The sequence below is a fragment of the Hypanus sabinus genome, chromosome 9, assembly GCF_030144855.1.
Source record: "Hypanus sabinus isolate sHypSab1 chromosome 9, sHypSab1.hap1, whole genome shotgun sequence".
Lineage (NCBI taxonomy): Eukaryota > Metazoa > Chordata > Chondrichthyes > Myliobatiformes > Dasyatidae > Hypanus > Hypanus sabinus.
Genome location: NC_082714.1, coordinates 63,601,188 through 63,627,150, shown reverse-complemented (window position 1 = coordinate 63,627,150; position 25,963 = coordinate 63,601,188). Strand labels below are relative to the sequence as shown.

General features: G+C 44.7%; 1 protein-coding gene across 1 annotated transcript in view; it reads left to right on the top strand.

The window, feature by feature from the left end:
* The window catches only part of micall2a (mical-like 2a), a 114,496-nt gene that overhangs the window by 9,741 nt on the left and 78,792 nt on the right, over positions 1 to 25,963 (top strand). The window contains exon 2 of the mRNA XM_059979776.1: positions 13,132 to 13,180. Within this exon, the coding sequence (XP_059835759.1) occupies positions 13,132 to 13,180 (49 nt within the window). The remainder of the gene's footprint in view (positions 1 to 13,131; positions 13,181 to 25,963) is intronic.

The following is a 25,963-nucleotide window of genomic DNA, read 5'->3' as shown; positions in this document are numbered from 1 at the left end:
ATGCTGCCTGGATTGAGGGCAGGTGCTCCAAGGAGCATTTGGGAAAAAACTTGGGTTGTTTTCGCTGGACCTGTGAAGGTTGAGGTGGAGACCTGTCAGAAGTTAATAAGATTATGACAGTCATAGATGGAGTAGACATTTGGTATCCCTTTCCCATGATGGCAATGGCTAACACTGTAGGGCATGCATTTAAAGTGGGAGGGAGTGAATTTGTGGGGCATGTTTTCACATAAAGGGTGGTAGAGACCTAGGATGCGCATCCAGGGGTGGCAGTGGAGGCAAATGTGAGAGATGTTTGAATACATCTTGAATGATGCCCTTCGATGGGCACACAAATGAGCAGGCAATCTTGGGATATTTACTTGTGCAGCAGAAGGGTTTAATTGCTATATTCATTAGTTTGGGACAAAGGGTTTGTTCCTGTGTTGCGTTCTATGTTCTATCTTTGCTGTTCTATGCTGTGATCAAACTGTCAGGACTAAAATTTAGGTACATAAAGGAAAGGAGGAGAAATGGAGCCTCAGCACTGTTAGGCATGACAATACTGAAGACTGAATGGCCTGCTGTAGGAAAGTCATGCTCCACATTGACTGATGTTACAGTGGAAAGTCATTTCCTGAAAGTGAGAAGTAGGAAGCTCTTAAGGCAGCAGAAGCATTGCTGCATCCATTTAATTCTTCTTATCCAGTTTTTAAACTCCCAGATGGCGACGGGTTGCTCTGAGCCAGCTTTCATCCGATGTGCAATCTGTGGTTTGCAATTAAAATTCATCATTCTCCGCATTCCCTGAATTTGCATGGCTCTTCCTGTGGGCAAGTTGAGAAACTTTCTGAGATTGTTTACTTAATTGCATTTTTGGAATTGTTGCATGAAAGGTCTGCTGTAAAAATGGGTAATCACAAAATCACAGGAAATTTATGAGAGGGAAGAAGGCCATTTGGCCCATCTCTTCCATGCTATGACTTAAAAAGAATGGGTTCTTCAATACCTTGTGCAACTCCAGTTTAAGCAAAACACTTTGTAATCAACAAGCCACTTCTCTGAAGTGTTGCCATTACTGCAGGGAGCACACAGCTAATCTGTGCAGAGCAAGCTCCCAGAAATTGCAATGTCCTCTCCGTTTCTCAAAGTTCAAAAATTACATTTATTATCAAAGTATATAGACATTATACACTCTGGGCTAAGTATCAACTTAGGCTGCAGGAGAACTCCAGCAGAGGTTAGATATCAGAAATAAAAGCAACAAATGCTGGAAATACTCAGGAGGTCAGGTAGGACAGAGAGAGTGAGAGAAACAGTTGATAGTTCTGGTTAAAGACCTCCGTTGCTCTTCTTTGGAGGGTGATGCTGAAGAATACAAGACCACTCTGTATCGTTTATTTCAGTCTTGAGTTGCCATGGTTACATAATCTACCGTGTCAGGGTTTTCTGATTGTAGCTCTGTAACTGAGCGCAACAATATGAAGTTTGATAAGCCTTTGTTTTTCATTGTTTTGCACTTATTCCCAGTTGTGTAAATACATTTAATGTTAAGCATTAAGTATACAGAAAGCACACTAAAGTGTTTGGAACATAGAGATAAACATCTCTGACATGTGGAAATTCATTTGCTGCAATTCTTTTAGATGAGCTTAACTGCTGTGCACAGCAAGATCTCACTCTGAAAATGACACCAAGGTCTATTTGTAGTTGGTCACATGATGGTAGGAGTGGTTTATGGAGGTGCCAGCTCATTTAGGCAAAAGGACCATAATTTCCATCTGAAAGGTGACAAGAATGATTAACTCTGGAGTGCAGCACGGAATCAAGCCTTTTGACCCATCATATCTATCACTGGAAACTTAATTTCCAATTCCCCTTATCCTTCTGGTCATACCCAACACCCCACAGCCATTAGCTCTGCACAGTGTCTATTGGTCACATGATTTTCTTGTCACTACACTCCTCGCCCCTGCCCCCCCCACCCCATACAGCGAAGTGAATAGTCTCTTTATTAACTGCTTGGACCATTGAGGAACACTTATATTATCTAGTCAAGTTGCAACAGCATAATACTTTGGTTAGTCTGCATCTGGAGTATTGTGTACAGTTCAGGTTGCCTCATTTCAGGAAGAAAGTGGAAGTTCTGAAGAGGGTTCAGAAGAGTGTTAGCTATAAGGAAATACTAGCATAATTTGTGCAGTTTTCTCGAAAGGGTTGGAGGCTGAGTGGAGACCAGATAGAGGTTTATAATATTATGAAAAGTATAGATAGGGTAAATAGTCAGTTTTTTTCCAGAGGGTGGAAATGCCAAATACTAGATGGCATAGGTTCATGGTTTAAGTGCAATGTCTGAAGGGATACGCAGGACAAAGTTTTTAAAAAGAGTATATATGCCTGGAACACACTGCCAAGAGTAGTAGTGGTTGAGCAGTAGTAATTGAGTTTAAGAAGCATTTAGACATGAAAGTAATCAGGAAGGGAATTGAGAAATATGGACCTGGTACAGGCAGGTAGGTTTTAGTTTAATTTGGCATCGTGGCTGGCACAGCCATTGTGGGTGAAGGGCCTGTTCCTACACTGTACCGATGTATCTTCAGTCCAGAGAATTAAGGAGAATGAATACAAAATGAAAATAAACCCATTAAATGTTCATGCTAGTGCCCATGTTCAGTTACAAAGTGGTAAAGTATAGGGCATGGTATTTTAGTCCAGTCAGATGAAACAATTTCAGCCCCACCCATGTAATGATGGACCTGTCTCCAGCCAGAGTCTTGTCCAGAGGGATCACGCCAGCTTGTACATATATTTCTGCAAATTGAGGAAAGAGGTCCATCTTGGAAGCACGTTCTAAAACTGGCAGGGTGGGAATGGGTGTCTTTGTGCAAACAGGGGCCAAACAACTTTATGCTATTGCGCCAAGCTCTCTTGCTGCACGCTTCCAACTAACTTCACCCTGCAGTAGGGTTAATCTACAGGACAAATGGGCAAAAGATTCACCCTGGATTGCCTCTGCTCTGGAACTAAGGCCACCCGAACATCAACCATCAAGCTGCACTACATAGGTGATGCTTGCCCTTTTAGTAGAACATAGAGCAATGCAGCACAGTATAGGCCCTTCGGCCCACAATGTTGTGCTGACTCTTAAACTCTGCCTCCCATATAACCCTCCACTTTAAATTCTTCCATATACCTGTCTAGTAGTCTCTTAAATTTCACTAGTGTATCTGCCTCCACCACAGACTCAGGCAGTGCATTCCATGCACTAACCACTCTGAATAAAAAACCTTCCTCTAATATCCCCCTTGAACTTCCCACCCCTTACCTTAAAGCCATATCCTCTTGTATTGAGCAGTGGTGCCCTGGGGAAGAGATGCTGGCAGTCCACTCTATCTATTCCTCTTAATATCTTGTATACCTCTATCATGTCTCCTCTCATCCTTCTCTCCAAAGAGTAAAGCCTAAGCTCCCTTAATCTCTGATCATAATGTTTTCTCTCTAAACCAGGCAGCATCCTGGTAAATCTCCTCTGTACCCTTTCCAGTGCTTCCACATCCTTCCTATACTGAGGCGACCAGAACTGGACACAGTACTCCACGTGTGGCCTAACCAGAGTTTTATAGAGCTGCATCATTACATCGTGACTCTTAAACTCTATACCTCAATTTATGAAAGCTAACACTGCATAAGCTTTCTTAACTACCCTATCTACCTGTGAGGCAACTTTCAGGGATCCGTGGACATGTACCCCAGATCCCTCTGCTCCTCCACACTACCAAGTATTCTGCCATTTACTTTGTACTCTGCCCTGGAGTTTGTCCTTCCAAAGTGTACCACCTCACACTTCTCCGGGTTGAACTCCATCTGCCATTTCTCAGCCCACTTCTGCATCCATTCAATGTCTGTCTGCAATCTTCGACAATCGTCTACACTATCTACACCACCACCAACTTTTGTGTCGTCTGCAAACTTGCCAACCCACCCTTCTACCCCCACATCCAGGTCGTTAATAAAAATCACGAAAAGTAGAGGTCCCAGAACTGATCCTTGTGGGACTCCACTAGTCACAACCCTCCAATCTGAATGTACTCCCTCCACCACAACCCTCTACTTTCTGCAGGCAAGCCAATTCTGAATCCACCAAACTTCCCTGGATCCCATGCCTTCTGACTTTCTGAATAAGCCTACCGTGTGGAACATTGTCAAATGCCTTACTAAAATCCATGTAGATCACATCCACTGCACTACCCTTGTCTATGTGCCTGGTCACCCCAAAGAACTTTATCAGGCTTGTTAGACATGATCTGCCCTTCAAAGTCATGCTGACTGTCCCTGATCAGACCATGATTCTCTAAATGCCCATAGATTCTATCTCTAAGGATCTTTTCCAACAACTTTCCCACCACAGACGTAAGGCTCACTGGTCTATAATTACCTGGACTATCCCTACTACCTTTTTTGAACAAGGGGACAGCATTTGCCTTCCTCCAGTACCATTCCCGTGGACAATGAGGACATAAAGATCCTAGCCATAGGCTCAGCAATCTCTTCCCTTGCCTCGTGGAGCAGCCTGGGGAATATTCTGTCAGGCCCTGGGGACTTTTGCACAATTGGATGCTAAATTCCAGCTACTTGTTAATTCAGATGAGAGGATGCATAAAGCATTCCCAAAACAAAGGTTCAATACCAATTTCTCCCCACAGTTCAACAATAAAGGTTCACAATGGGATCCTTGAAAGTGCGGACCATGTCCCACAACTTGGCAGCTTTCCCTCGGTCATGTGGAAATCCATAACAAAAATTACCACTACATTCAAATAAGTGGAGTTTTTGGAGATCAAGAAGTCAAACCCATTTTCTGTCTTTTTGTGACTAAGAGTACCTATAGTAGGCTTGTCAAAGCACTGGAGAGAAACCTCAACTCTTCATTCACAAAATCTTTCAAATCTTAGGCAGAATTGATAAGCTCATGTCAGCTTTCTCTCCCGGTCAGGGTTGCCAGTTTTGGGGCTCTAAGTACGATTCAAGTTTTCTTGAAGAAATATAACGCCCTTATTGACTCCTGAGAATCTGTGGAGAAGGGACATGTCAGAGGTATGAAGAATTGTGCGACAGAAGAGGCTGTACACAGAGGACAGGCTTAAGAGGCAGATGGAGCACTCTAACCCATGAAGCCGGTTCGCTGTCAGCGAACCTCTGCCAAATTTGTGGTAGAGTCTGCCGTTCCCACATTGGCCCCATCGAGCACACAGAAAATCAGGGGAAGAATATCTCCATCAGTCTATCAGGAAGGTGAAGCAAGTCAAACTCTGTGTTGAGGAAACTGCAGACAAATTAAGGATGAGGTTTCAGAGTTCTTAGAGGCACATGACAAAATGGTTTAAAGGAAATCTTGCCTGACAAATCTGTTGGAATTCTTTGAGGAAATAACAGGCAGGATAGACAAAGGAGAGTCAGTGGATGTTGTTTACTTGACCTTTCAGAAGGCCTTTGACAAAGTGCCACACACGAGGCTGGTAAGCAACATAAGAGCCTGTGGTATTACAGGAAATATGTTAGCATAGATAGAAGACTGACTGGCAGAAGGCAAAGAATGGGAATGAAGGATTTTTTTCTGGTTGGCTGCCAGTGACTAGTGGTGTTGTGCAGGGACTGGAGATGGAATGCTTCTTTTCACATTATATATCAATTATTTGGATGACAGAATTGATGGCTTTGTGGCCAAGTTTGCAGACAATACAAAGTTGGTGGAGCAGCCAGTACTGTTGAAGTAGGGAGGCTGCAGAAGGACTTGGATCAGGAAAATGGGCAAAGAGTGGCAGATGGACATAGTATAGTGTAGGGAAATATATAGTCATGCACTTTGGTAGTAGGAATAAAGACATAGGCTAAATGGATAGAAAATTCAGAAATTAGAGCTGCAAAAGGGACTTGTAAGTCCTCCTGCAAGATTTCCCAAAGGTTTAATTCCAGGTTGAGTCGGTGGCGAGGAAGGTAACTGCAATGTTAGCATTCATTTTGAGAGGCCTAGAATATACAAGCAAGGATATAATACTGAAGCATTATAAGGTGTTGGTCAGACCATATTGAAGTATTGTGAGCAGATATGGGCTAAGAAAGGATGTGTTTGCATAGGAGAGGGTCCAGTGGAGGTCACGAGAATGATCCCGGGTGTGAAAGGATTAACTTATGAGGAGCATTTGATGGTCCTGGGCCAGTACTCACTGGAGTTTAGAATAATGAGGGGGAGAAGATTTCATTGAAACCTATTGAATATTGAAAGGTCGAGATAGAGTGGATATGGAGAGGATGTTTCTTATAGTAGCAAAGTCTAGGATCAGAGGACAAAGCTTCAGAATAGAAGGACGTCTCTTGGGTGAACTGCTTTAGCCAGAGGTAGTAAAGGTTTTTGGATTCATTGTCAGAGACAGCTGTGGAGGCAAAAACACTGTGTTTATTTAAAATGAGGTTGATAAGTTATTGATTAGTAAGGCATCAAATGTTACAGGGAGAATAAAGTTGAGATGCATAATAAATGGCCAGGAAGCCCGCTTGGCATGGTAACCTGTAGGGGGCACAGACATGGCACTGGAATCTCTGTAGGGTGTGTGCTGGATCCCATTGACTCTATTGCCCCTGTGCCTGTTGCTCCAGCTCTGGGCCTCACTCCCAATGCTGCCACACTTGACCTGCTCCTTCAGCCGCTCGGGGGTGTGACGTGACCCTAGCTCCTGATTCCCATGCCTGCTGCCACCCCCAGTGAGCCACTGAAGAGCAGCGTTAGTCATGGAGAGGTTCTGTCCAGCCTTCAGTGCATTCAATGTTTAGTGTTCTTTGTTTCAAGCTGTGTTTTACATGGGCAGCTGGGGAATCTACCACAGCATGTGCTTATACTGAGCACCGTAAAATCTCATGTATCAGATGATTTTCTCCAGATGTACATCAGTGAATCATTGCACATTTTATGGAGCTAAAGGTGACGACAACAATGAGCTCATCTGCCATGTGATGTTAGATCATCCCACAAAATGCTGGAGGAACTCAACAGGTCAGGCAGCATCCATGGAAAAGAATAAACATTCGAAGTTTTGGGCTGAGACCCTTCTTCAGGACTGGAAAGGAAGGGGGAAGATGCCAGAATAGAAAGGAAGGGGGAGGGGTAGAAGGATAGCTAGAAGGTGATAGATGAAGCCAGGTAGGAGGGAAAGGTCAAGGGCTGGAGAAGAAGGAATCTGATAGGAGAGGAGAGTCGACCATAGGAGAAAAAGATGGAGGTGGGGACCCAGAGGGAGGTGGTAGGCAGGTGAGAAGAGGGAAGAGTAGGGAATAGAAATGGGGGGGGGGGAGGTGAACAGTTTTATTTAGTGGAAGGACAAATCTGTATCCCTGCCATCAGGTTGGAGGCTACCCAGATGGAGTATAAAGTGTTGCTTCTCCACCCTGACGGTGGCCTCATCTTGACACACATTGGAATGGGAATGGGAATCAAAATTAAAATATTTGGCCACCGGGAAGTTTTGCTTGTAGCGGATGGAGTGGAGGTTTTCGATGAAGCGGACCCCAATTTGTGAGGGATCTCACCAATTTAGAGGGGGCTGCATTGGGAGCACCAGCTGTCCCCAGTAGATTTGCAGGTTAAGTGTGGTCTCACACTGAAAGACTGTTTGGGGCCCTGAATGGAGGTGAGCGAGGAGGTGAATGGGCAAGTTTAGCAATTAGGCCACTTGCAGGGGTAAGTGCCAGGAGGGAGATTAGTGGGGAAGTAGGAATGTCTGGAAAATTTCTCCTGTTTATTTTAGACCGTACTATCTTCCCTCCCAATCCCGCCCACCATCTTCCCTCCCGGCCCCGCCCCCTTCCCCTCTCCTTCATCTCACACGTCCTACTTGACTTCCATCTCCTATCTCCTCTGCCCCCCCTCTGAGACCCACCTGATCCTCTCTCACTGTTTCCTACCATTCCCTCTACCCCCCCATCTGCCACCTCCTCCTGTGCCCATATCTCAGAATGGCCCTTCCACTCCCCTTTTCAGAGTAAGCTCACTTCTCCCACTGTCCTCCTGACCTCTCCTGTCCCACCACCTCAGTGCTGAAGTGCTGTGATGTTCCTCTTTCAAGCTTTACGTACACCGTGACCTGTATGTCCTGCTCCCAGCCTGGTCACTGTTTGCAACGTGGGCAACTCTCTCTCACATTAAACTCTCAAAAGGTGCTCAGGACTTTTCTTGAAAATTGTTTTCCTACGATTGAAGTCCTCAACGTCAGTGGTGGCAGGGTGCAGAGGCATAAACACAATTGTGATTTAATCATCATTTGGGTAGGAACTGTGTGGTTTGAACCCCAAGTGCAGTTAAAGGAGCACAGAGAGCTCTAAAGGTCTGCAGTTATTCCATATTTAACGTTCCACATGTGTACTCCAGGATGTAGACTATGTTGCTTGCTCTTTTCCAAGTAAGAGGAAGAGTGAAACAATTTAACTAAGTTTCTAACCAATTAACTGGATTTTGAATTCCTCCCGCCCTTCATAACTTGCTAGGTAGAGCCTGTGTCAATCTTGGACAGTCAGCACATGATGCTGATGTGGCATCCAACTGTGGACTCCCCAGAGGAGTCACTACTTGATTCTCTTCAGCCACCATCCCTCACCAGATTCATCCCCTTGCCCCCCCCATTTCATGTACAGTTCTCAGTCCCTCCTCTATCTAGTTCTATTTGTCCTTCACCTCTCCTCTAAAGGTTCCCACTGTTACCTTATTTAACTATCAGATTCCAGCCTTTGTGTTCATGCTAATCACCTTCCCAGGTCTCCACCTTTACCCTCCACCCCAACCTGACTCCTTATTTCTTTGTCTGTTTCCTTCTATCATCCTGCCTTCCACCCCCTCCCCTCCCCTCCCCGGTTTGATCTGCCTGTCCTCCTTCACCAGCCTCATTTCCCAGCTTCTCTATACCCTGGCCTTCTCTCAGTCCTGATGTAGGCTTTCAATCCAAAATGTCAATAATTCTTTTCCTCCCACAGATATTGCTCAACCCACTGAGTGCTTCCAGCAGATTGTTGATGCAGATTCCAGAATCTGCAGTTATTTCTGTCTCCTTTTGATTCTGTTTCACATTCTTCTTTATTTCCCCTTTTTTTAGCTTCTAGAGACCATTCAAACTCCCACTTTTCCTCAATACAATAATTCTCGGAACCTTATTTTCTAACGTATTTCTATCATCCCAGTTACTCGTCTCAGACAAACCAGACAATATAACCCCAACCTTTTTCTGCATGGAGTGTGTTATGATGTTTGCTTCGTTTCAGTGTCTTTCTTCCATCTCCTCTCCCAGTTCATTTCAACCAAACCCAAGCTTGTCCCAACTATCCTATGGACCAGAACTCCGACAGGATTGGAAAACGTTATCTTTAGCTCAAAATGTGTGAAATGTTGCAACACACTAAATGCTGGAGGAACGCAGCAGGTCCGGCAGAACTGTGATGGGAAATAGTCAGTCAATAGAGCAGGCTGAGACCCATAACCAAGACCTGAAATGTCAACTATCCATTTCCCTCCTGAGGCGCTGCCTGACCTGCCGACTTTTTCTAGCATTTAATTGTAACTCCAGGTTCAGGTGCCTGCAGATTCTTGTTTCTCCGTGTGTGAACGGATGCTGAATGCAATCTGAGAGGAGACATATGATGAGGTGTGTTTATGATGGCTCAGCAGGTAGAGCTTTTGCCTCACAGATCTGGTGATCCAAGTCCAATCTGCATGGAGTTTGTATGATTTCCATATGCCTGCATGGGCGGCCCTGGCCTACTCTGGTTTCTTTGCACGTCTCAAAGACCTGCACTCCCCACTGTGGTGCCCAGCTTGACCCTCACCAACCCAGTTCTGAGCTTGCCAAGTGGAGCCATGCACCCTCCAGGCTGCCTTTCTCCTTGCTGCCACTGCCCTGGTAAAATGGTGGCTGTCTTTGTCTGTACAAAGGCTTACCGGTGTTCCATTGTTGTAGCTGGAGGCTCACTGGGCAGCAGTGCCTCTGATATGGAATGGTGGGAGAACATCTGCTGCTGGTGGAGATGACAGTCCAGGAGGTGCATCATATGTCTTGGTGACTGGAGTTTGGGCTGATTGGATACAGAGTAGCCTGGGGCAGCAGTGGGAGGAGGCTTGGTGGGTTGTTGGGGGGTGGGGAGGTTATAGGGAATTTTTTCTTGTAATTGCAGCTATGATTGTTTCAACCAAATAGGAGCAGTTTGTTACCTTTAGTATGGGAGGTTAGTTTGTACTTCCTGGAAAAGCTGGGGTGTTCGTGGAAGACTGGTGACCTAATGTTTTTTTTCCACTGGAGCTGTGACTCACTCCTGGTTTAAGCATCCAGAGTAGATCTGCCCTCAGTTGTTGGAGTGAGGCCTGAAATGAACAACTTCCTCGCTCAAGATGCTGAGAGGAAGCCACTTTAGCTAACAGCCTGAATGTTGCTCCTCATTAGGCACTGACTGAAACTATTAACCCAGGCATTGTGAAGGCAAACCAACCAGGGTCCTCCTGGTCCAAACTCTGACTCAGTGACCACTAATCAGAAGTGGGGCGGGGTGGGGGGGGGTAGATTTAGAGTATCATGGAGCACAAGAGACTGCAGATACTGGAATCTGGAGCAACAAACAAAACACTGGAAGAGTTCAATGGGTCACGCAGCATCTATGGAGTGAAATGGACAGTCAATATTTCAGGTCAAGACCCTTCATCTTCTCTCCTCCCTACTTCCCTTCTCTTACTCCCTGCTCTGCCTTGCTCTTACATCAGATTTCATCATCTTAAGCTCTTCGGCGCTTCTACCTATCGCCCCCCACCTGTGATACCGTTCACAAACTTTCACCTCCCCAACCGCCTATCACCCTTCCTCACCTGGACCCACCTATCACCTCGCAGCTCTTGATACTGGCTACCTGACTGAACTTCCAGTCCAGAGCGAGGAAATTGACTTTAAACATTGACTGTCCAATTTTTTCCATGAATTTGGAGTATCAGCTGAGGTAATCTTATATCCAAGGCCCTGCTTTGTTACAGAGGGCCAGTTGGTAAATTAAATCTAACTCATTTATACCAGTGAAGGTGTGTGAAAGGTCCCACTCCTGTGTAGAGATCATTTAGATCCACAGTTCTGGGATGCAGGTAGACGGGGCAGAGTGGCAGTAACCGCAGTGCAGTTGTGCTGGGAAATAATGATGAATTTTCCTTAATTATCACCTCTAAGGCAGGGCTCCTGTGATCAGCTTATCATATTTCTCCCAGGAGAAATAGTGGTATGTACATCTGGAGTTGTCAATGTGCAGTGGCTTACAGCTTAAAACAATGAATTTGCTATAAATGGCTGCCTGCAGAGCATCATGAATTGGGTGATATTTCCTGCCATTGAATCATGTCAATTGTACAATTCCTGCATCTTGACATAGTCTGCTATGTGATTTTTTTCGATCGCTGGTTAATGGTTCTCTGACTCTCCATTAAGTTAAACTCGATGTAGTTAGCAGATTGTCTGATGTACCTCTGATCCCCTGATTTAATCTGCATCTGAAGGAAGGAGGACAAATGCTAACCAGGGTAATTTTGCTTCTGTAAGATACACAAGACTAGTGTGAATGGCTATACAGGCTCTCAATTCTGCCCCTGGCTCTGGTCAGCTCAATGTTTTAACTGAAGTCCAGTGTAGATGTGTGAAAGATCCTATTCCTGTGTGAAGGTCATTTAGATCCATGATTCTGGGATGGAGGTAGACTGAGTACAGTGCCAGTAACCACAGTGCGATTGTGCTGGTATATTTGGGTGATGAATTAAGGGTCTTGCAATGCTGTTTAGTGGTTGTGGTGGGTTTACTCCAAGACAAAGAATTTACATTTAAGTTTTACCTTTGGAGATCCTAGGACATCGCTGTTCTAGGAATAGGAACATGCCAGCTCAGTTGTGCATAGCAGTGAGCTCAGAAAGACCTGATTAAGAGAGAAATCTTGCCCAGGGACCTGGGAACATGGCTCTCCTCTCTCATTGATAATGCTCTGGGATGTTCCACACCTGCTTCTTTGACAGATGTGACTTTAGCCGCATCTTGAAAAGGTCATCAGTCAATTGAACTTTTGACCAGAAGTCAATTCATTGCCTAGACCTCCAGACTGAGGCTCAGATGCTTCAATTCACCAGTGATACCAATATCCCACTTGGATTTTCTATTGGTTTGTGAGAAAGTGACTTCCATCTTGGTGTCTGCCTCTTTCCCCTGCAGAGTGATGCTGGAGTTTGTGTTGAACAGTTCATGATGGGCCAGTGTCTCCAGATACTGGAGTCAGTTGACAGGATGCCCATAGGTCATGACTGGTTGGGATGGTATTGGTGTAGGAATAAGGAGCTACTCAATGATTAGCAATTGGGTTCAGAATGTAGATGCTGGGATCTGGAGCAATACCAAAAGCTGGAGAAATTGAGGCAGCAGCAGGAAGGAAATACATAGTTGAGAACCTGCATCTGGTCAAATATAGAATGGAGAAGGTCAATATAAAAAGATGGGAGGAAAGGGTGAAGCAAGACCAGGCAGATGATAGGTGGAGGGATCCATGTGAAAAGGATGATAGGCAGGTGGGGGGTGTGAAGTGGAATGACATCTGAAGACCGTTGCTTAACTATGGTTCGCTTGGGGGCAATTGCAGTCTGCCACCTGTACTGTATAAAGAATTGAGTGTATTGCTTGATCAATCTGGGTATTAACCACTGTTCTCAGGATTCAGTTAATTCTGTTGTGAATTGTTCCTGTCCTGTTTCCCAATCAAACTTGTGTTTGTTAACCTAGACAGACTTAGTACCATCTCAATTTCAAACTCTGATCCTCCATGGTCATGTAATCTGCCCCATGTTCCTAGATCTCCCATTCCAAGCCTGTGGTCACTAGTAATTCTCACAGCTTCATCACTGGTGGCTGTCCTTACAACCAACCAAGGCCTGAACTACACTTGCCTGTTCTTAAAGATGCTCAGGAGAGGCCATTTTCTTGACTGTGCAAATGTGAGCCCTGTAAAATGTCCTGAAGCAATTTCTAAGCATTGTTAATATCTTGTATAAAGGCACATTCAGTTTAAGGTGTGGCAGTGACATTGAATCCTATTCTCTTTCAATTGCAGAAACTTTGATTCGCTTAAGAAAGAAAATGTTTATGAAAACAATAAGTTGGTAAGTAGCACATGCTGTCTGAAAGACTGAGATTTTCTTGTTAAATTTCTTCAGTTTGAAAGCAAAATTATTGCTGAAGTAAGGCAAGGTGAAATACGAAATATCCAGGAGTCAACAAGGGAGAGAGAGATGATATTCTACTCCATCATTCTTCATCAGAATTAGAATCATTCTGGATGAAAAAAATTTTAAATTCAGAAAATGGAAGGGAAAAAATAGAAGATTGATGTTATGCACAAGTCTTATGTTCCAAGCCTACACTTGGATCACCCCCCCCCCCCCCCCATCTTTTCCCATGTTACATCGACGGGTGCATTGGTGCTGCTTCCTGCACCCATGCAGAGCTCATCGACTTCATCAGCTCTTCCTCCATCTTCCACCCTGCCCTCCAATTTATCTGGTCCATTTCTGATACCCCTCTCCCCCTTCTCGATCTCTCTATCTTTATCTCAGGAGACAGCTTATCTACTGATGTCTATTGTAAACCCACGGACTCTCACAACTACCTGAATTATACCCCTTCCTGCCCTGTTACTTGTAAATATGCCATCCTCTTCTCTCAATTCCTCCGTCTCTGCTCTCAGGATGAAGCTTTACATTCCAGAACGAAGGAGATGTCCTCCTTCAAAGTAAGGGGCTTCCCTTCTTCTATCATCAATACTGCTCTTAATTGCACCTCTTTCATTTCGTGCATGTCCACCCTCACCCCATCCTCCTGCTACCCCACTGGGGGTAGGTTTCCTCTTGTCTTCACCTACCACCTCACCAGCCTCCACGTTCAACACATAATACTACATGACCCACCATCTCCAATGGGTTCCCACCACCAAGCACATCTTCCATTCCACCCCCCCCCACTTTCCACAGGGTTTGCTCCCTATGCGACTCCTTTATCCTTCATCCCTCCCCACTGATCTCCCTCCTGGCACTTATCCTTGCGATCAGAGTAGGTGCTGCACCTGCCCCTACACCACCTCTCTCAGGGCATCAAATTGTCCTTCTAGGTGAATTGACACTTCATCTGTGAGTCTGTTGGGGTCACCTACTGTATCGGATGTTCGCAGTGTGGCTTCCTGTATATCAGTGGGACTCAACGTAAGTTGGGAGACTGCTTTGACGAGCACCTACGCTCTGTCTGCCAGACAAAGCAGGATGTCCCAGTGGCCAGCCATTTTAATTCCACTTCCCATTTCATTCTGACATGTCAGTCCATAGTCTCCTCTACTGTCGTGATGGAGCAACACCTTATGTTCTGTCTAGGTAGCCTCCAGCCTGATGGCATGAACATCCATTTCTCAAACTTTTGGTAATGGCTCCTCCTCTCCTTCACCATTCCCCATTGCCTTTCTCATCTCTTTCTCTCACCTTATCTCCTTACCTGTCCATCACCTTCCTCTGGTGCTCCCTCCCCTTCCCTTTCTTCTATGGCCTTCTGTCCCCATATGGTATTTTTATCTCCCCTCCCTTACCTTCTTAATCTGACTTCTGATATTTTCTCCTGTCCTGTTGAAGGGTCTCGGCTGAAACTTTGGCCGTTTCCTCTTTTCCAGAGATGCTGCCTGGCCTGCTGAGTTCCTCCAGCATCTTGTGTGTTGCTTGACTCCTATGTCTTTACTCAACTCCAGCAATTAATTCTACATTGTGACTGTAAAACCCAATTTCAAAATTATCTGTGCATCTTTGATTAATGTTCTGTCTTGCATTTAAATTAGTGGGGTTGGGAAAGGGTGAGATGCAACATTCTAGTAGAGGGGTGATGGAATGCAGATCCCTACATTCACAGTATTAAGGCAGCATGACTTGCTCCATCACACAGTTCTGCCAATTCTGGTTGAACTTTGATCTTATTGCGTGTTGCTGAGCAAATAAATAACTGCAGTCTGTTTGTTACTGTGCTCTCTTCCAGTCCATAATGGCAGGAAGTCATTTCAACTCCTGTACAGCTACAGATTCTGGGCCCAAGAATCTGACTTTTTGGAAAATGAGTGTACATAGCCTGAGTGACTCAAGTTTGGTTGAGACCTCAGTTTCTCCCTGCAAGGAGTTTACACATCATCCTGTGACCGTGTAGCTTTTCCCCAGTCAATCCAGTTTCCTCCATCTTCCCGAGGTTCATGAGTCAATTAGCCACTGTAAATTACTCCACAGCACATAATGGTGGTGATGATGATGATGAAATTGCCCCAAATGTGTTTGAGTGGTAGAATCCAGGGCTGTTATGGGCATATGGGAAGAAGAGTGACCAAGGAAAGTGAAGGGCAAATTGATGTGACCTTACAGAAGTATATAAGATCATGATGCACAGGGTGAAGCATAATCTTTTTCCCAGGGAAGGGTTGCTAAAAATGAAATGACATAGGTTTAAGATTGGAGATGAGGCATTTAAAAGGGACATAAGGGGCTGCTTCTGCGTTCAAAGGATATATGGAACGAACTGTTAAAAACTGTAGTTGAGACAGGCGTGTTAACACCATATAAAATTAATCTAGATACGTACATGGATAGGAGAGGCTCAGAGGCTGTGGGCCAAACACAGGCAGATGAAAATAGCTCAGTGGGCAACACAATTGGAATGGGCAAATTAGACCAAAGGGTTTGTTTTCATCTGTATACCTCTGTGAATCTGTGTCTATAATGGGCCAAATGTCCTTTTGTGTAATGATGATGTGTAGGATCATGCAAAAAGCGCAGGGACTAGGAAGCAGCCTTTTCATGCAAGACATAAATTCTCCACAAATACTGTACAGCTACACTGATGACGGGAACCTTTGTTTGAAGAGCAGCTTTCAACACTCATGGAGGTGTGAGGGAGAGGAAGACAGGAACAATCCTGGAAACTACAGTGTGGAACAAGCTGCCTGAGCAAGTGGTGATGCCATTTTAATTTCAACGTTTAAGAGAAGTTTGATTGGTACATGGATGGGAGAGATGTACGGCTATGGTCTGGGTACAGGTTGATGGGACAAAGCAGTTTAAATGTTTCTGCATGGACAGGATGGGCCGAAGGGCCTGTTTCTGTGACTCTGTTGGCCAAAAGGGGGGAAATGAATAGACCAAGTCATTGTGGAGGAGGTCAGTGGAGGAAAAATAATCACAAAAGAAACAAAGGAATGTGTAACTAATCAGTTAACACCAATCAACACCACAATCAGGGCTGAGCCACTATTTGACCAACTTTTGAAAAGTTAACATGGAGAGTCTTGCTAGCAGGATGATAACAGGCAGTTGTGTATTTGATGTAGTCTACATGACCTTTAGTTGGGCTTTCCACAAGATCCCAAGACCTGGGCCTCTGTACCTCACTCCACAACTAGATGTTTGATGTGCACCTCAAGGCTGTGTGTTTAGCCGCCTGCTCTATTCTCTATGCACTCATGACTGTGTGGTTAAGCACAGCTCCAATGCCATGTTCAAATTCAACTACGACTTTACTTTTGTTGGACGAATCACGGATGGCGAAGATGGGTCATCCATTTGAGTGGTGCCACTGTGTGCTGTCACACCTGGAAATGGGGTCTCATATGCCAGGCTATTGTTTATAGACTTCACTTCAGCATTTAACACCATCGTACGCTGGAAACTGTGGTCACTGGGTGTCAATGCCTCTGTCTGTGATGGGATCCTGGTCATAGTCTGTCTGCACATACACGACTCCTCCATAGAGAGAGTCAAGTGCACCAAGTTCCTGGCAGTTCATATCAAAGATAACCTCATCTGGTCCCTTAATATAACCTCCCTGAATAAGAAGGCATAGCAGTACCTCGACTTCCTGAGGAGATTGAGGCATGTGAGGCTTCTCTCCTCCCTACCTTAACTGAATCTTCCATTGGGAGTGTCCTGACAAGCTGTAACTCCATCTGGTACGGGAGCAGCTGAGCACAGGATTGGAAGTCCTTACAAAGGACTGTGAGAATGGCCAAGAGGATCATAGGAGACTCCCTACCATCCATGGGGAACATTTATCAAGAGCACTGCATACGAATGGCCCTTAGTGTTATTAAGGATCCCACCCGTCCATCCAGCATCCTCTGACTTTCTACTGTCAGGCAGGAGATTCTGATGCATAAAGACAAGAACGGTCAGGATGGGAAACAGCTTCTTCCCTCAGGCCATTAGGCTTTTGAACTCCCTGGAAAGATCCAGAGCAGGCAGAAGACCAGAGCAGAGTGTCCAGGAAGAGGAGGAGGGTTGAAGATGGGAGAAGAAGTCATTATGCAGGGTGGACTATCAATGCCAAAGAAGTAGGCTCTGAGATGGAGGTGGAGTAAGAAAAGCTCAGCGTCATGGCGGGCGCAGAACTCACTGAGGTGTGGACGCAAGAGGACAAAGGTGAAGCCTTTACTGAGGACAGAACATTTTTCCTCAGAGAGGGGAAGGTAAGCGGGAATGGTAAAGACCCAGCGCAGATGAGAGCTGGGATTGGAGGGAGGAATGTAGTTGGTAGTGTCAGAGGAGAGGAAAGGAGAGGGTTGCAATGTTCCGGGAAGGTGGGGTTGAAAGGAAGATGGAATCTCCGATGACCCATGAGCTGGCGGTGGGACCTGAGAGACATGGGATTGCAAAGTGGTGGTGGGGGTAGGGGTTTCGGGGGTTCCAGCGGCACCACGTAAAAACCCGACCTGGAGGTCAAGGCTGGAGTTGGAGTTAGAGTTGGAGGTTGCTCAGTCGGCAGTTTGAAGGCGTCCGAGGCCGTTGGAACCCCCATTGATGGTTCTGAATCTGAGTCCGGGTTCTGAATCTGCTCGGGGTCGTTAGACCTGGAGGTCAAGGCTGGAGTCGGAGTCGGAGTTGGAGGTTGCTCAGTCGGCAGTTTGAAGGTGTCCGAGGCCGTTGGAACCCCCATTGATGGCGGTGAAGTCCGGGTTCTGAATCTGCTCGGGGTCGATAGAACCGTTGAGGTCGGCAGCTGGGGTTGGGGTCTGGAGATGTCCATACCTGCTGGAGATGGCGAGTTCTGTAGTCTGTAGATGGGTGATCTTCTGATCCTTAGAGAACGTGAAAAAGTTGAAGAACCAGTGACTGAAAGTGTGAATCCTGTGGAGGATAAAGTACCAGACAGGCCTGTAGACAGGCATTCTTCTGATCATAGCAGCCAATTTAGGCCATTTGGCCCATTGAGTTTTTTCCTTCATTTGATCATGGCCAGTTTATTTTCCCTCTCAACACCATTCTCCTGCCTTCTCCCCATAACCTGTGATGCCTTCAACTAATTACGTAGTTATCAACTTATGCTTTAAATATACCTAATGGCATGGCCTCCACAAACACAGGTGGCAATGAATTGCACAGATTCACCACCCTTTGGCAAAAGAAATTCCTCCTGATCTCTATTACAATGGGATGTCCTACTTTTTTGAGGCTCTGCCCTCTCATCCAAGGCTCTCCCATTATTGGAAACACCTTCTATCTAGGCCTTTCAATATTTGGTAGGCTTCAATAAGATTCCCCCTCATTCTTCTGAACTCCAGGGCCATCAAACACTTCCAATACGCTAACCTTTTCATTCCTGGGATGATTATCGTAAACCTGCTCTGGACCCTCTGCAATGCCAACAATGAATCCCAAAGGAGTTGATTTGAGCAGATCTTTCATATTACTGCGCCTAGTCACATTAATCCACTTCTTCACACACGACTCCTCCTAACCTGTGCTCAGTTTGGAGTGTCTTGTGACTGAAAGCCCAAAGTAAAATGTATTTGGCATTCAGCAGAAATATATTTTGTGCAAATGAGCAGGGAGTTTCCAAAGCTGACGGTTATTCGTGATAATCAAAGCAATAACTCCAAATGCCTCAAATTTCTGCAACATGTGATGTAAATTTGACTTAATCAACTTTATATATTTCCGAAAAAGATCTAAGTCTAAATTCTTGGAACTGAAAGTTAAGATATTAAACTCTGATCAGTGTGCAAATAATGCCTTCTGAAGAGAATAAAGAAATAACCTTCTATTCAGTCCACACAATATTCAGATCTCGAGGATAAATCTGACTTTATTCTTTTCCAATTCCATCCAAGCCCAAAAGAGCAAAGGGGCCAAGGTGAAGCTGGATGACCTTTGCTATGAGTTCAGCAAGGGCCAGGAACAATAACAACCATTTTTAGAATAACAGTAAATGCTATTTGTGTCTTGCCTTATATTAAACCTTTCAGACTACTGGCATTTGCCCAGGTTAAAAGAAGCCCTCCCCTACTCTGTCAGAATACCCTTTCACTGCTTTCTCCCTCATGTACTCACCTAGCTTTCCATGTATTTACATGGTTAAGGAAGTACAGGGTTAAGTAAAAAGCCAAATAAAACCTGTAGATGCTGAAAATCTGAGTTAAACAGAGAAAATGTTGGGGATACACAGTTGGTCAGGTAGCATCGATGGGGAGAGAAAGGTTTTGGGTTCAATGGGGGAGGCTTGATGTTTGTCATGTGGATGAGTTCAGTTGCAAATGGTCTGGAACATAATACATTGTGGGAGTCTACGTCTTTGGGGTACTTGTGGTAGATGAGCCGTGGTTTGCAGGGAGAGTCATCCTCTCAGGTCGTGGTGTTGACCATCTCTGCCTTATCATTGGTAGCTGTTCATCTGGCTGTCCAAATCTTAAACTCTTCCTTCACCTTCTCACCTCTTCTCTTTTAAAGTTCTTCTTAAAATGTACCTCTTTGCCCAATCTTCTGGTCATCTGTCCTAGAGTTTCTTTGCTTTTAACTTGCAAAATTGTGTTTTTGTAGGTCTGGACTTACAAACTGTTCCAACTTTTCAACATTGCATTAAGTCCTCAGGGGATTATGAATAAGTGATTGCTTACATTAAGTGCCGATTAGTCCAAAAGACACATGTTGTTCAAGTCAAGCATCTGGATGTGTGGGTGGATGAAGGGCCAAGCTGTCTTTAAAATCCTGATGTGTAAATCAGGAGGCTTTGTTGTATGATTGGCATCGACTAGTCTGTGGTATAATACTGCAAGATAAAAGCTGAGAAAAAGATGATCCTTTACATGCTAGAAGTGCCTCATGCACTGGCTTACTTGCAGGCAGCAATTCCTGACTCTTCTCTCTGCTCCAGTCAGCACAGAAGGAGTAAGGAATGGAAATAAGGAATAGGCGTTGCCACTCTGTCTCTCAATAACAGTATAGAAGATCTTTTACCTTAGTGCCACCTTCGTACAGGAATCCCTTATCACTCCATATCTGACCCGTCATGATATTCAGTAACAAAGCCTCCACATCCCTTTTCAATAGAGAATTCCAAAGATTTGCTCCCTCTGTCTGAAGATAATTGTCTGGGAAAGCTGACTCTGTATTTGGAGGCTGTGAACTCTTGGATCCAGGCACTCCAGCCACAGCAATAGTCAACTCCCAGCTATGAACTTTGTACCTATCAATAAGAGATTAAGTCCTTCTAAACTCAAACAAAGACTGCTCAGACTGCTTTATCCATCCATCCTAGGAATCAGTTTCCCAATGTTTGGAAGTCTAGGACAAACTTCAGGATAGAGGGGCATCTATTTAAAACAGAGATGCAGGGAAATTACTTTAGCCAGATGGTGGTGATGTTGTGGAATTTGTTACCATGGGCAGCTGTGGAGGTCAGGTATTTAAGGCAGAGCTTGGTAGGTTCCTGATTGGACATGGCATCAAAGGTTATGGGGAGAAGGCCAGGGAGTGGGGCTGAGGAGGGGAGAAAAGATGAGTCATGATTGAATGGTGGAGCAGACTCAATGGGCCAAATGGCCTAACTCTGCTCCTATATCTTATTGTCGTATGATCTTATAATGTGGTCTTACCAGGGTCCTATACAATTGAAACAACCCATCTCTGCAGTTGTACACAAACCGTCTGCAGTAAAGGCAAATATTTACTTGCTGCATGTTTTTATTGTGTACAAAGGCACACAGATTTGTCAAAACCAGCACTTTTTAATTTTATAAAAATATCCTATAGTACTTTGCATGTGGATGACCTCACTTTTTCCACTTTATCTTTCATCTACCATGGACTTGCTCATTCACCTAACTTTCACCTTTATCTAATCTTTTCCCTATGCATATTAGGTGAGCTTTTACAGTCCATGTTTATACATCTCACTTGATACCTGTTTTGTGCTATCACTTTCCTTTGCAATGGCTTGTTGCTTTTTTGCCGAATTCAGAGCTGTGCTTGATCCTCCAGCTTGCCTACAATCTAAGATATTTATTTTGATCCAATACTATCTAATGTTTGCAGTTGATTTGTTATGTTGTGATACTGTGGAAAAACTTTGTTTTTCAAACCACCCATACAGATATTTAAAAATATAAGATTATTGAGGTAGAACAAAGGGTAAGGCAACAACAGGATAAGAGTATTGTGTCAGCACAGTGCAATGTACTGAGGTACAAGGGTCATGACAAGGTGGATTGTGCTTCATCCTCAGATTGCTATATCCTCAGAATCACCAAAAATTCATGCCACAGAGAGTATGCCATTGATCCATAGGACTGTAACGTCCAGGAGCAGAATTAGGCCATTTGGCCCATCGAGTCTGCTCTGCCATTTCATCATGGCTCATCCAATTTTCCTCTCAGTTCCAATCTCCTGCCTTCTCCCTGTATCCCTTCAAGACTTGAACAATCAAGTACCTATCAATCTTTGTCTTAAGTATACATAAAGGCTTGGCCTCCACAGCTGCCTGTTGCAATGTATTCCACGGATTCACCACTCTCTGGCTAAAAAAAATTCCTCCTCATCTCTGTTCTAAAAGGATGGTCCTCTGTTCTGAGCTGTCTCCATTGGTCTTAGACTCTCCCACTACAGGATCCATCTCATTCATACAGTCCAAAAAGCAACAATTTGGGATAATCTCGCTTGCCTGCTTTCAGCCTGTGGCCTTGTAGATCATGGGTTTTTAGTTGTTCACCAACATGCATTTTAAATATGGGTCCTGCCTCTGCACTCACTCACACAATGGCTACCATACACTGATAATCTTCTGGTGGAATGTAAATGTTTCCTCAACTCCTCTCTAATACTTTTTACCACAGCATTAATTCTTCACCCCGCATCATCAGCATTACTGCTGAGGAAAGTAGGTCCTCGAGGTCAAGTCCCAATCTTATATAGCTTGGTTAAATCTTTCCACAATCTCCTTTCTTCTGAATAATCAACCTCAGCCTGGCCAGCCCCTCTTTCATGTTAATAATCTCCAGTCCTGGCAGCACGTTGCACATCTCCTCCTCACCCTCTCTGGGGCTGACACTCCTTTTGTGTGGTGCATCAGCGGTGGCCTAATCAGTGCTTCATATCCACATCCATATGACAACTCTACTCTTGCATTCTGTGCCATAGAGTTACTCTACCCAGAAGGCAGCTCTTTGGTCCACACCATCCATGTCTTTTTGCCCATCCACACTCAGCCGATGTGTTGCAAAAGGTTTGTATCTTTCCTTCCTTTGCCTATTTAATTGCCAATCTAAATGATTTTAAAGCATAGTGATTGCATTTGATTTCATCCCCTTCTCTGGTAGTAAGTTGCAGATATAAACTCTCACATTCTTGTTTTTGATCCCTGTACTAAATACCTACCCACCTGTACCTCTCATAATTTAGTATACCTCATGTCCGTCTATCTGAGCCCCTTGCATTAAGGAATCTCTGTAATGAGAAAGTTAAATTTCCCCATTACTGTAATCCTATTGCTTTAACTTCTTTCTACAATTTGCTTATATATTTAGTCCAATAATTCCTGCAGACTATTGGGAGGCTAACAGCAGAACCCCAGCAAAGTGATTGCCCTCTCTTATTCCTGAGTTCTAATCACATGGTTTAATGGGCAAATAACTTCAGGATATCCTCTCTAAGTAATACACCACCACCCCGCTCCCCCAAATCACTTCTGTAACTTCTATGCCCTATGACACACTAAGATGCCATTCCTGCCCTTCCCTCAATCACATTTCTGTGACATCATCATTCCAAGTACTGATCCATGTTCTCAGCTTATTGGACTTATCTGTGAGGTTCCTTCTATTAAACTGCAGCTAAGCCTGCCAGCTGTCCCATGCCTCTGTCTGTTTTGCCCACTGGACTTGCTTGATTTAATCTTCACGTTTTCTTCCCACCTGCTGCATTGCTGCTGTGCTTTACACCCTTCCCTGATAAATCCTTCTGAGTAGAATGAGCAAACAGCCCTGCAAGGATATTGGTCCCTTCAAGTTTATAGACAACTGGAACTCTTTGTACAGGCCCCTCATGACATAAGTAACCCCAGTGATCCAAATACTCAAAGCCCTCCATCCTGCAACAGCTCACTAGACAAGCAAATACCTGTCCTATTCTCCTATTGTACAAGGAATAATCTTTGTATGGTGACCTGAGAGTTCTTGCTTAAGTTTCTGCCTAACTCCCTAAATTCATTTTGCAGGACCTCATTCCTCTTTCCACTTCAGCTGTTGGTCACATGCTCTCTAGCTGTTCTTCCTCCCCAATCAGACTTTCTGTACCTGATTGGAGATGTATTTGATCCCGGCACTGAGGAGGCAACAGATAATTTTTGACTTGCTTTCATCCACAGAGTTGCCTATCTGTTCCTCCATTAATGCATCCCCTAGCTCTACTGCTTGGATTGGCTGCTGTGCATTAGAGCCAACAGTGGGGCTACAAACTTGGCTGCTACTTTCATCTGAGCTTAATTTCCTAATGGTATTGAAAACTATATCACTGTTTAAGTGGGACATGACCACAGGGGACTCTTGTGCTATCTGCATGCCCTTCTTCCTTTTTGAACCTGTAGTGTGACTGACTTACTGAAAATACTATCTGTGACATTTTCTGCATTCTGGATTTGCCATAGCATATCTGGGCCAATAAAAGGTAGGCTTATAGTGTGTTTAACCAGTCTCTTTACCTTTTCTTTTCTGTCAGAGGTTGTCGACATGGAATCCCTTGTTTCCCTTACATATTCTCCTGTATTCTCGCTCCTTGTTTTCCCTCCCTCAATGTGTTCCCCTCTCATTCTTCTCCCATTTGAGTCCCATTTTTATGTCTACTAAAGAAATCCACTAATATCTACACGCACAAAATGCTGGAGCAACTCAGTAAATCAGGCAACATCTACGGGACCAAGACCATTCATCAGGACTGGAAAGGAAGGGGGCAGAGGCCATAATAAGAAGTTGCAGGGAGGGGAAGGAGTACAAACTGGCAGTTGATAGGTAAATCCAGGTGACGAGGAAGGTGGGTGGTTGGGGGAAGGGAGGGATTGAAATAAGAAGCTGGGAGGGGATAAATGAAAGAGGTAAAGTGCTGATGAAGGAAGAATCTGATAGGAGAGGGCAGTGGACCATGGATGATAGGGAAGGAGGAGGGGAAAAGAGGGCGGGTGAGGAGAAGAGAAAGGCTGAGAGGGTAACCAGAATGGGGAATGGAAAAAAAGCTTGAGAATTAGGGTTGGTGGAAGAAATTAACAGCAGTGAGAGAAATTGATATTCATGTCATCAGGTTGGAGGCTATCCAAGTGGAATATGACATGCTCTTCCAACCTGAGTTTGGCCTCATTGTGGCAGTAGAGGAAGCATGGACAGATATGTCAGAATGGGAAGGGGAAGTCAGACTGAAATGGGTAACCATCGGGAGATTCTGCAGAGGACAGAGTGAAGGTGCTTAACGTTCTGATATCTCCCTCAATTGGAAAGTTCATTCCTCCCTATCAACCACATTGCCAACACTGGAAAACTTCTTAATCACAGTCCCTCCATAATCACCAGGTCAGTTCTCTAGTCCAAATGGAGGGGTCTGCTTCTGAATCCCGTGAACTCCCACTGGATGCAATGTACTCCAATCACTGAAACACCCGCACAGAGACCAATTCCCCAGGGTTCAAGTTCACATCCTGCTCCTTTTCCCATCCTGAACTTTGTGGAGGAACGTGGGTATCATAAGCACGTGGCAAATTCACTTTCTGACTGAGCTTTATCTGTTTGTCTCTGCACGCAGATGGGCAGGGTTGTATTATTTAGAAATAATCCACAGACAGTTCAGATTCCACCACTGTCAATGGGTCAAAATTCAACTCATTAAAATGGATAATTCAGTTGATAAAATACTGAATTAAACTGTTTGCGTTGGCAATTGTGTCCATGAAACTTATTTTTCTTTAAAACAACACGTGATTTTTCAAGTGTAGTTTTAAGGCGACACGTCTCCTGTAAGTCTGCTTGGTCACTTATTGTATCCAGTGCTCCTGGTGCGGCCTCCTGTATATCGGACAAACTCCGATGTAGATTGGGAGTCTTCATTGCCGAGCACCTACACTCTGTCTGCCAGAAAAGTGGAATCTCGCTGTAGCCACCCAATCCCATTCCCATTCCCATTCCGATTTGTCAATCTGTGGCCTCCTCTACTGCTGCAATGAAGCAACACTTTGTATCTTGTCTGGGTAGCCTCTAACCTGATTGCATGAACATCGATTACTCAAATTTCCAGTAACTGCCCCTTCTCCTTCACCATTCCTCATTCCTCATTCTTGCTTCCCTCTCCTTACCTACCCATCAGCTCCCTCTTGTGCTCCTTCCCCTTCCCTTTCTTCGATGGCTTTCTACTCTATCTTATCAGATTCCCCCTCCTCCAGCCCTTTATCTGTTTCACCTATCGACTTCCTAGCTCTTTACTTCAAACCCCACCTCCCGATCTCACCTATCACCTGGCATCTTCCTCCCTTCCCCCCCACCTTCTTACTCTGACTTCTCCTTTTCCAGTCCTGAAAAGGGTCTCGGCCTGAAATGTCGACTCTTCACTCTTTTCCATAGGTGCTGT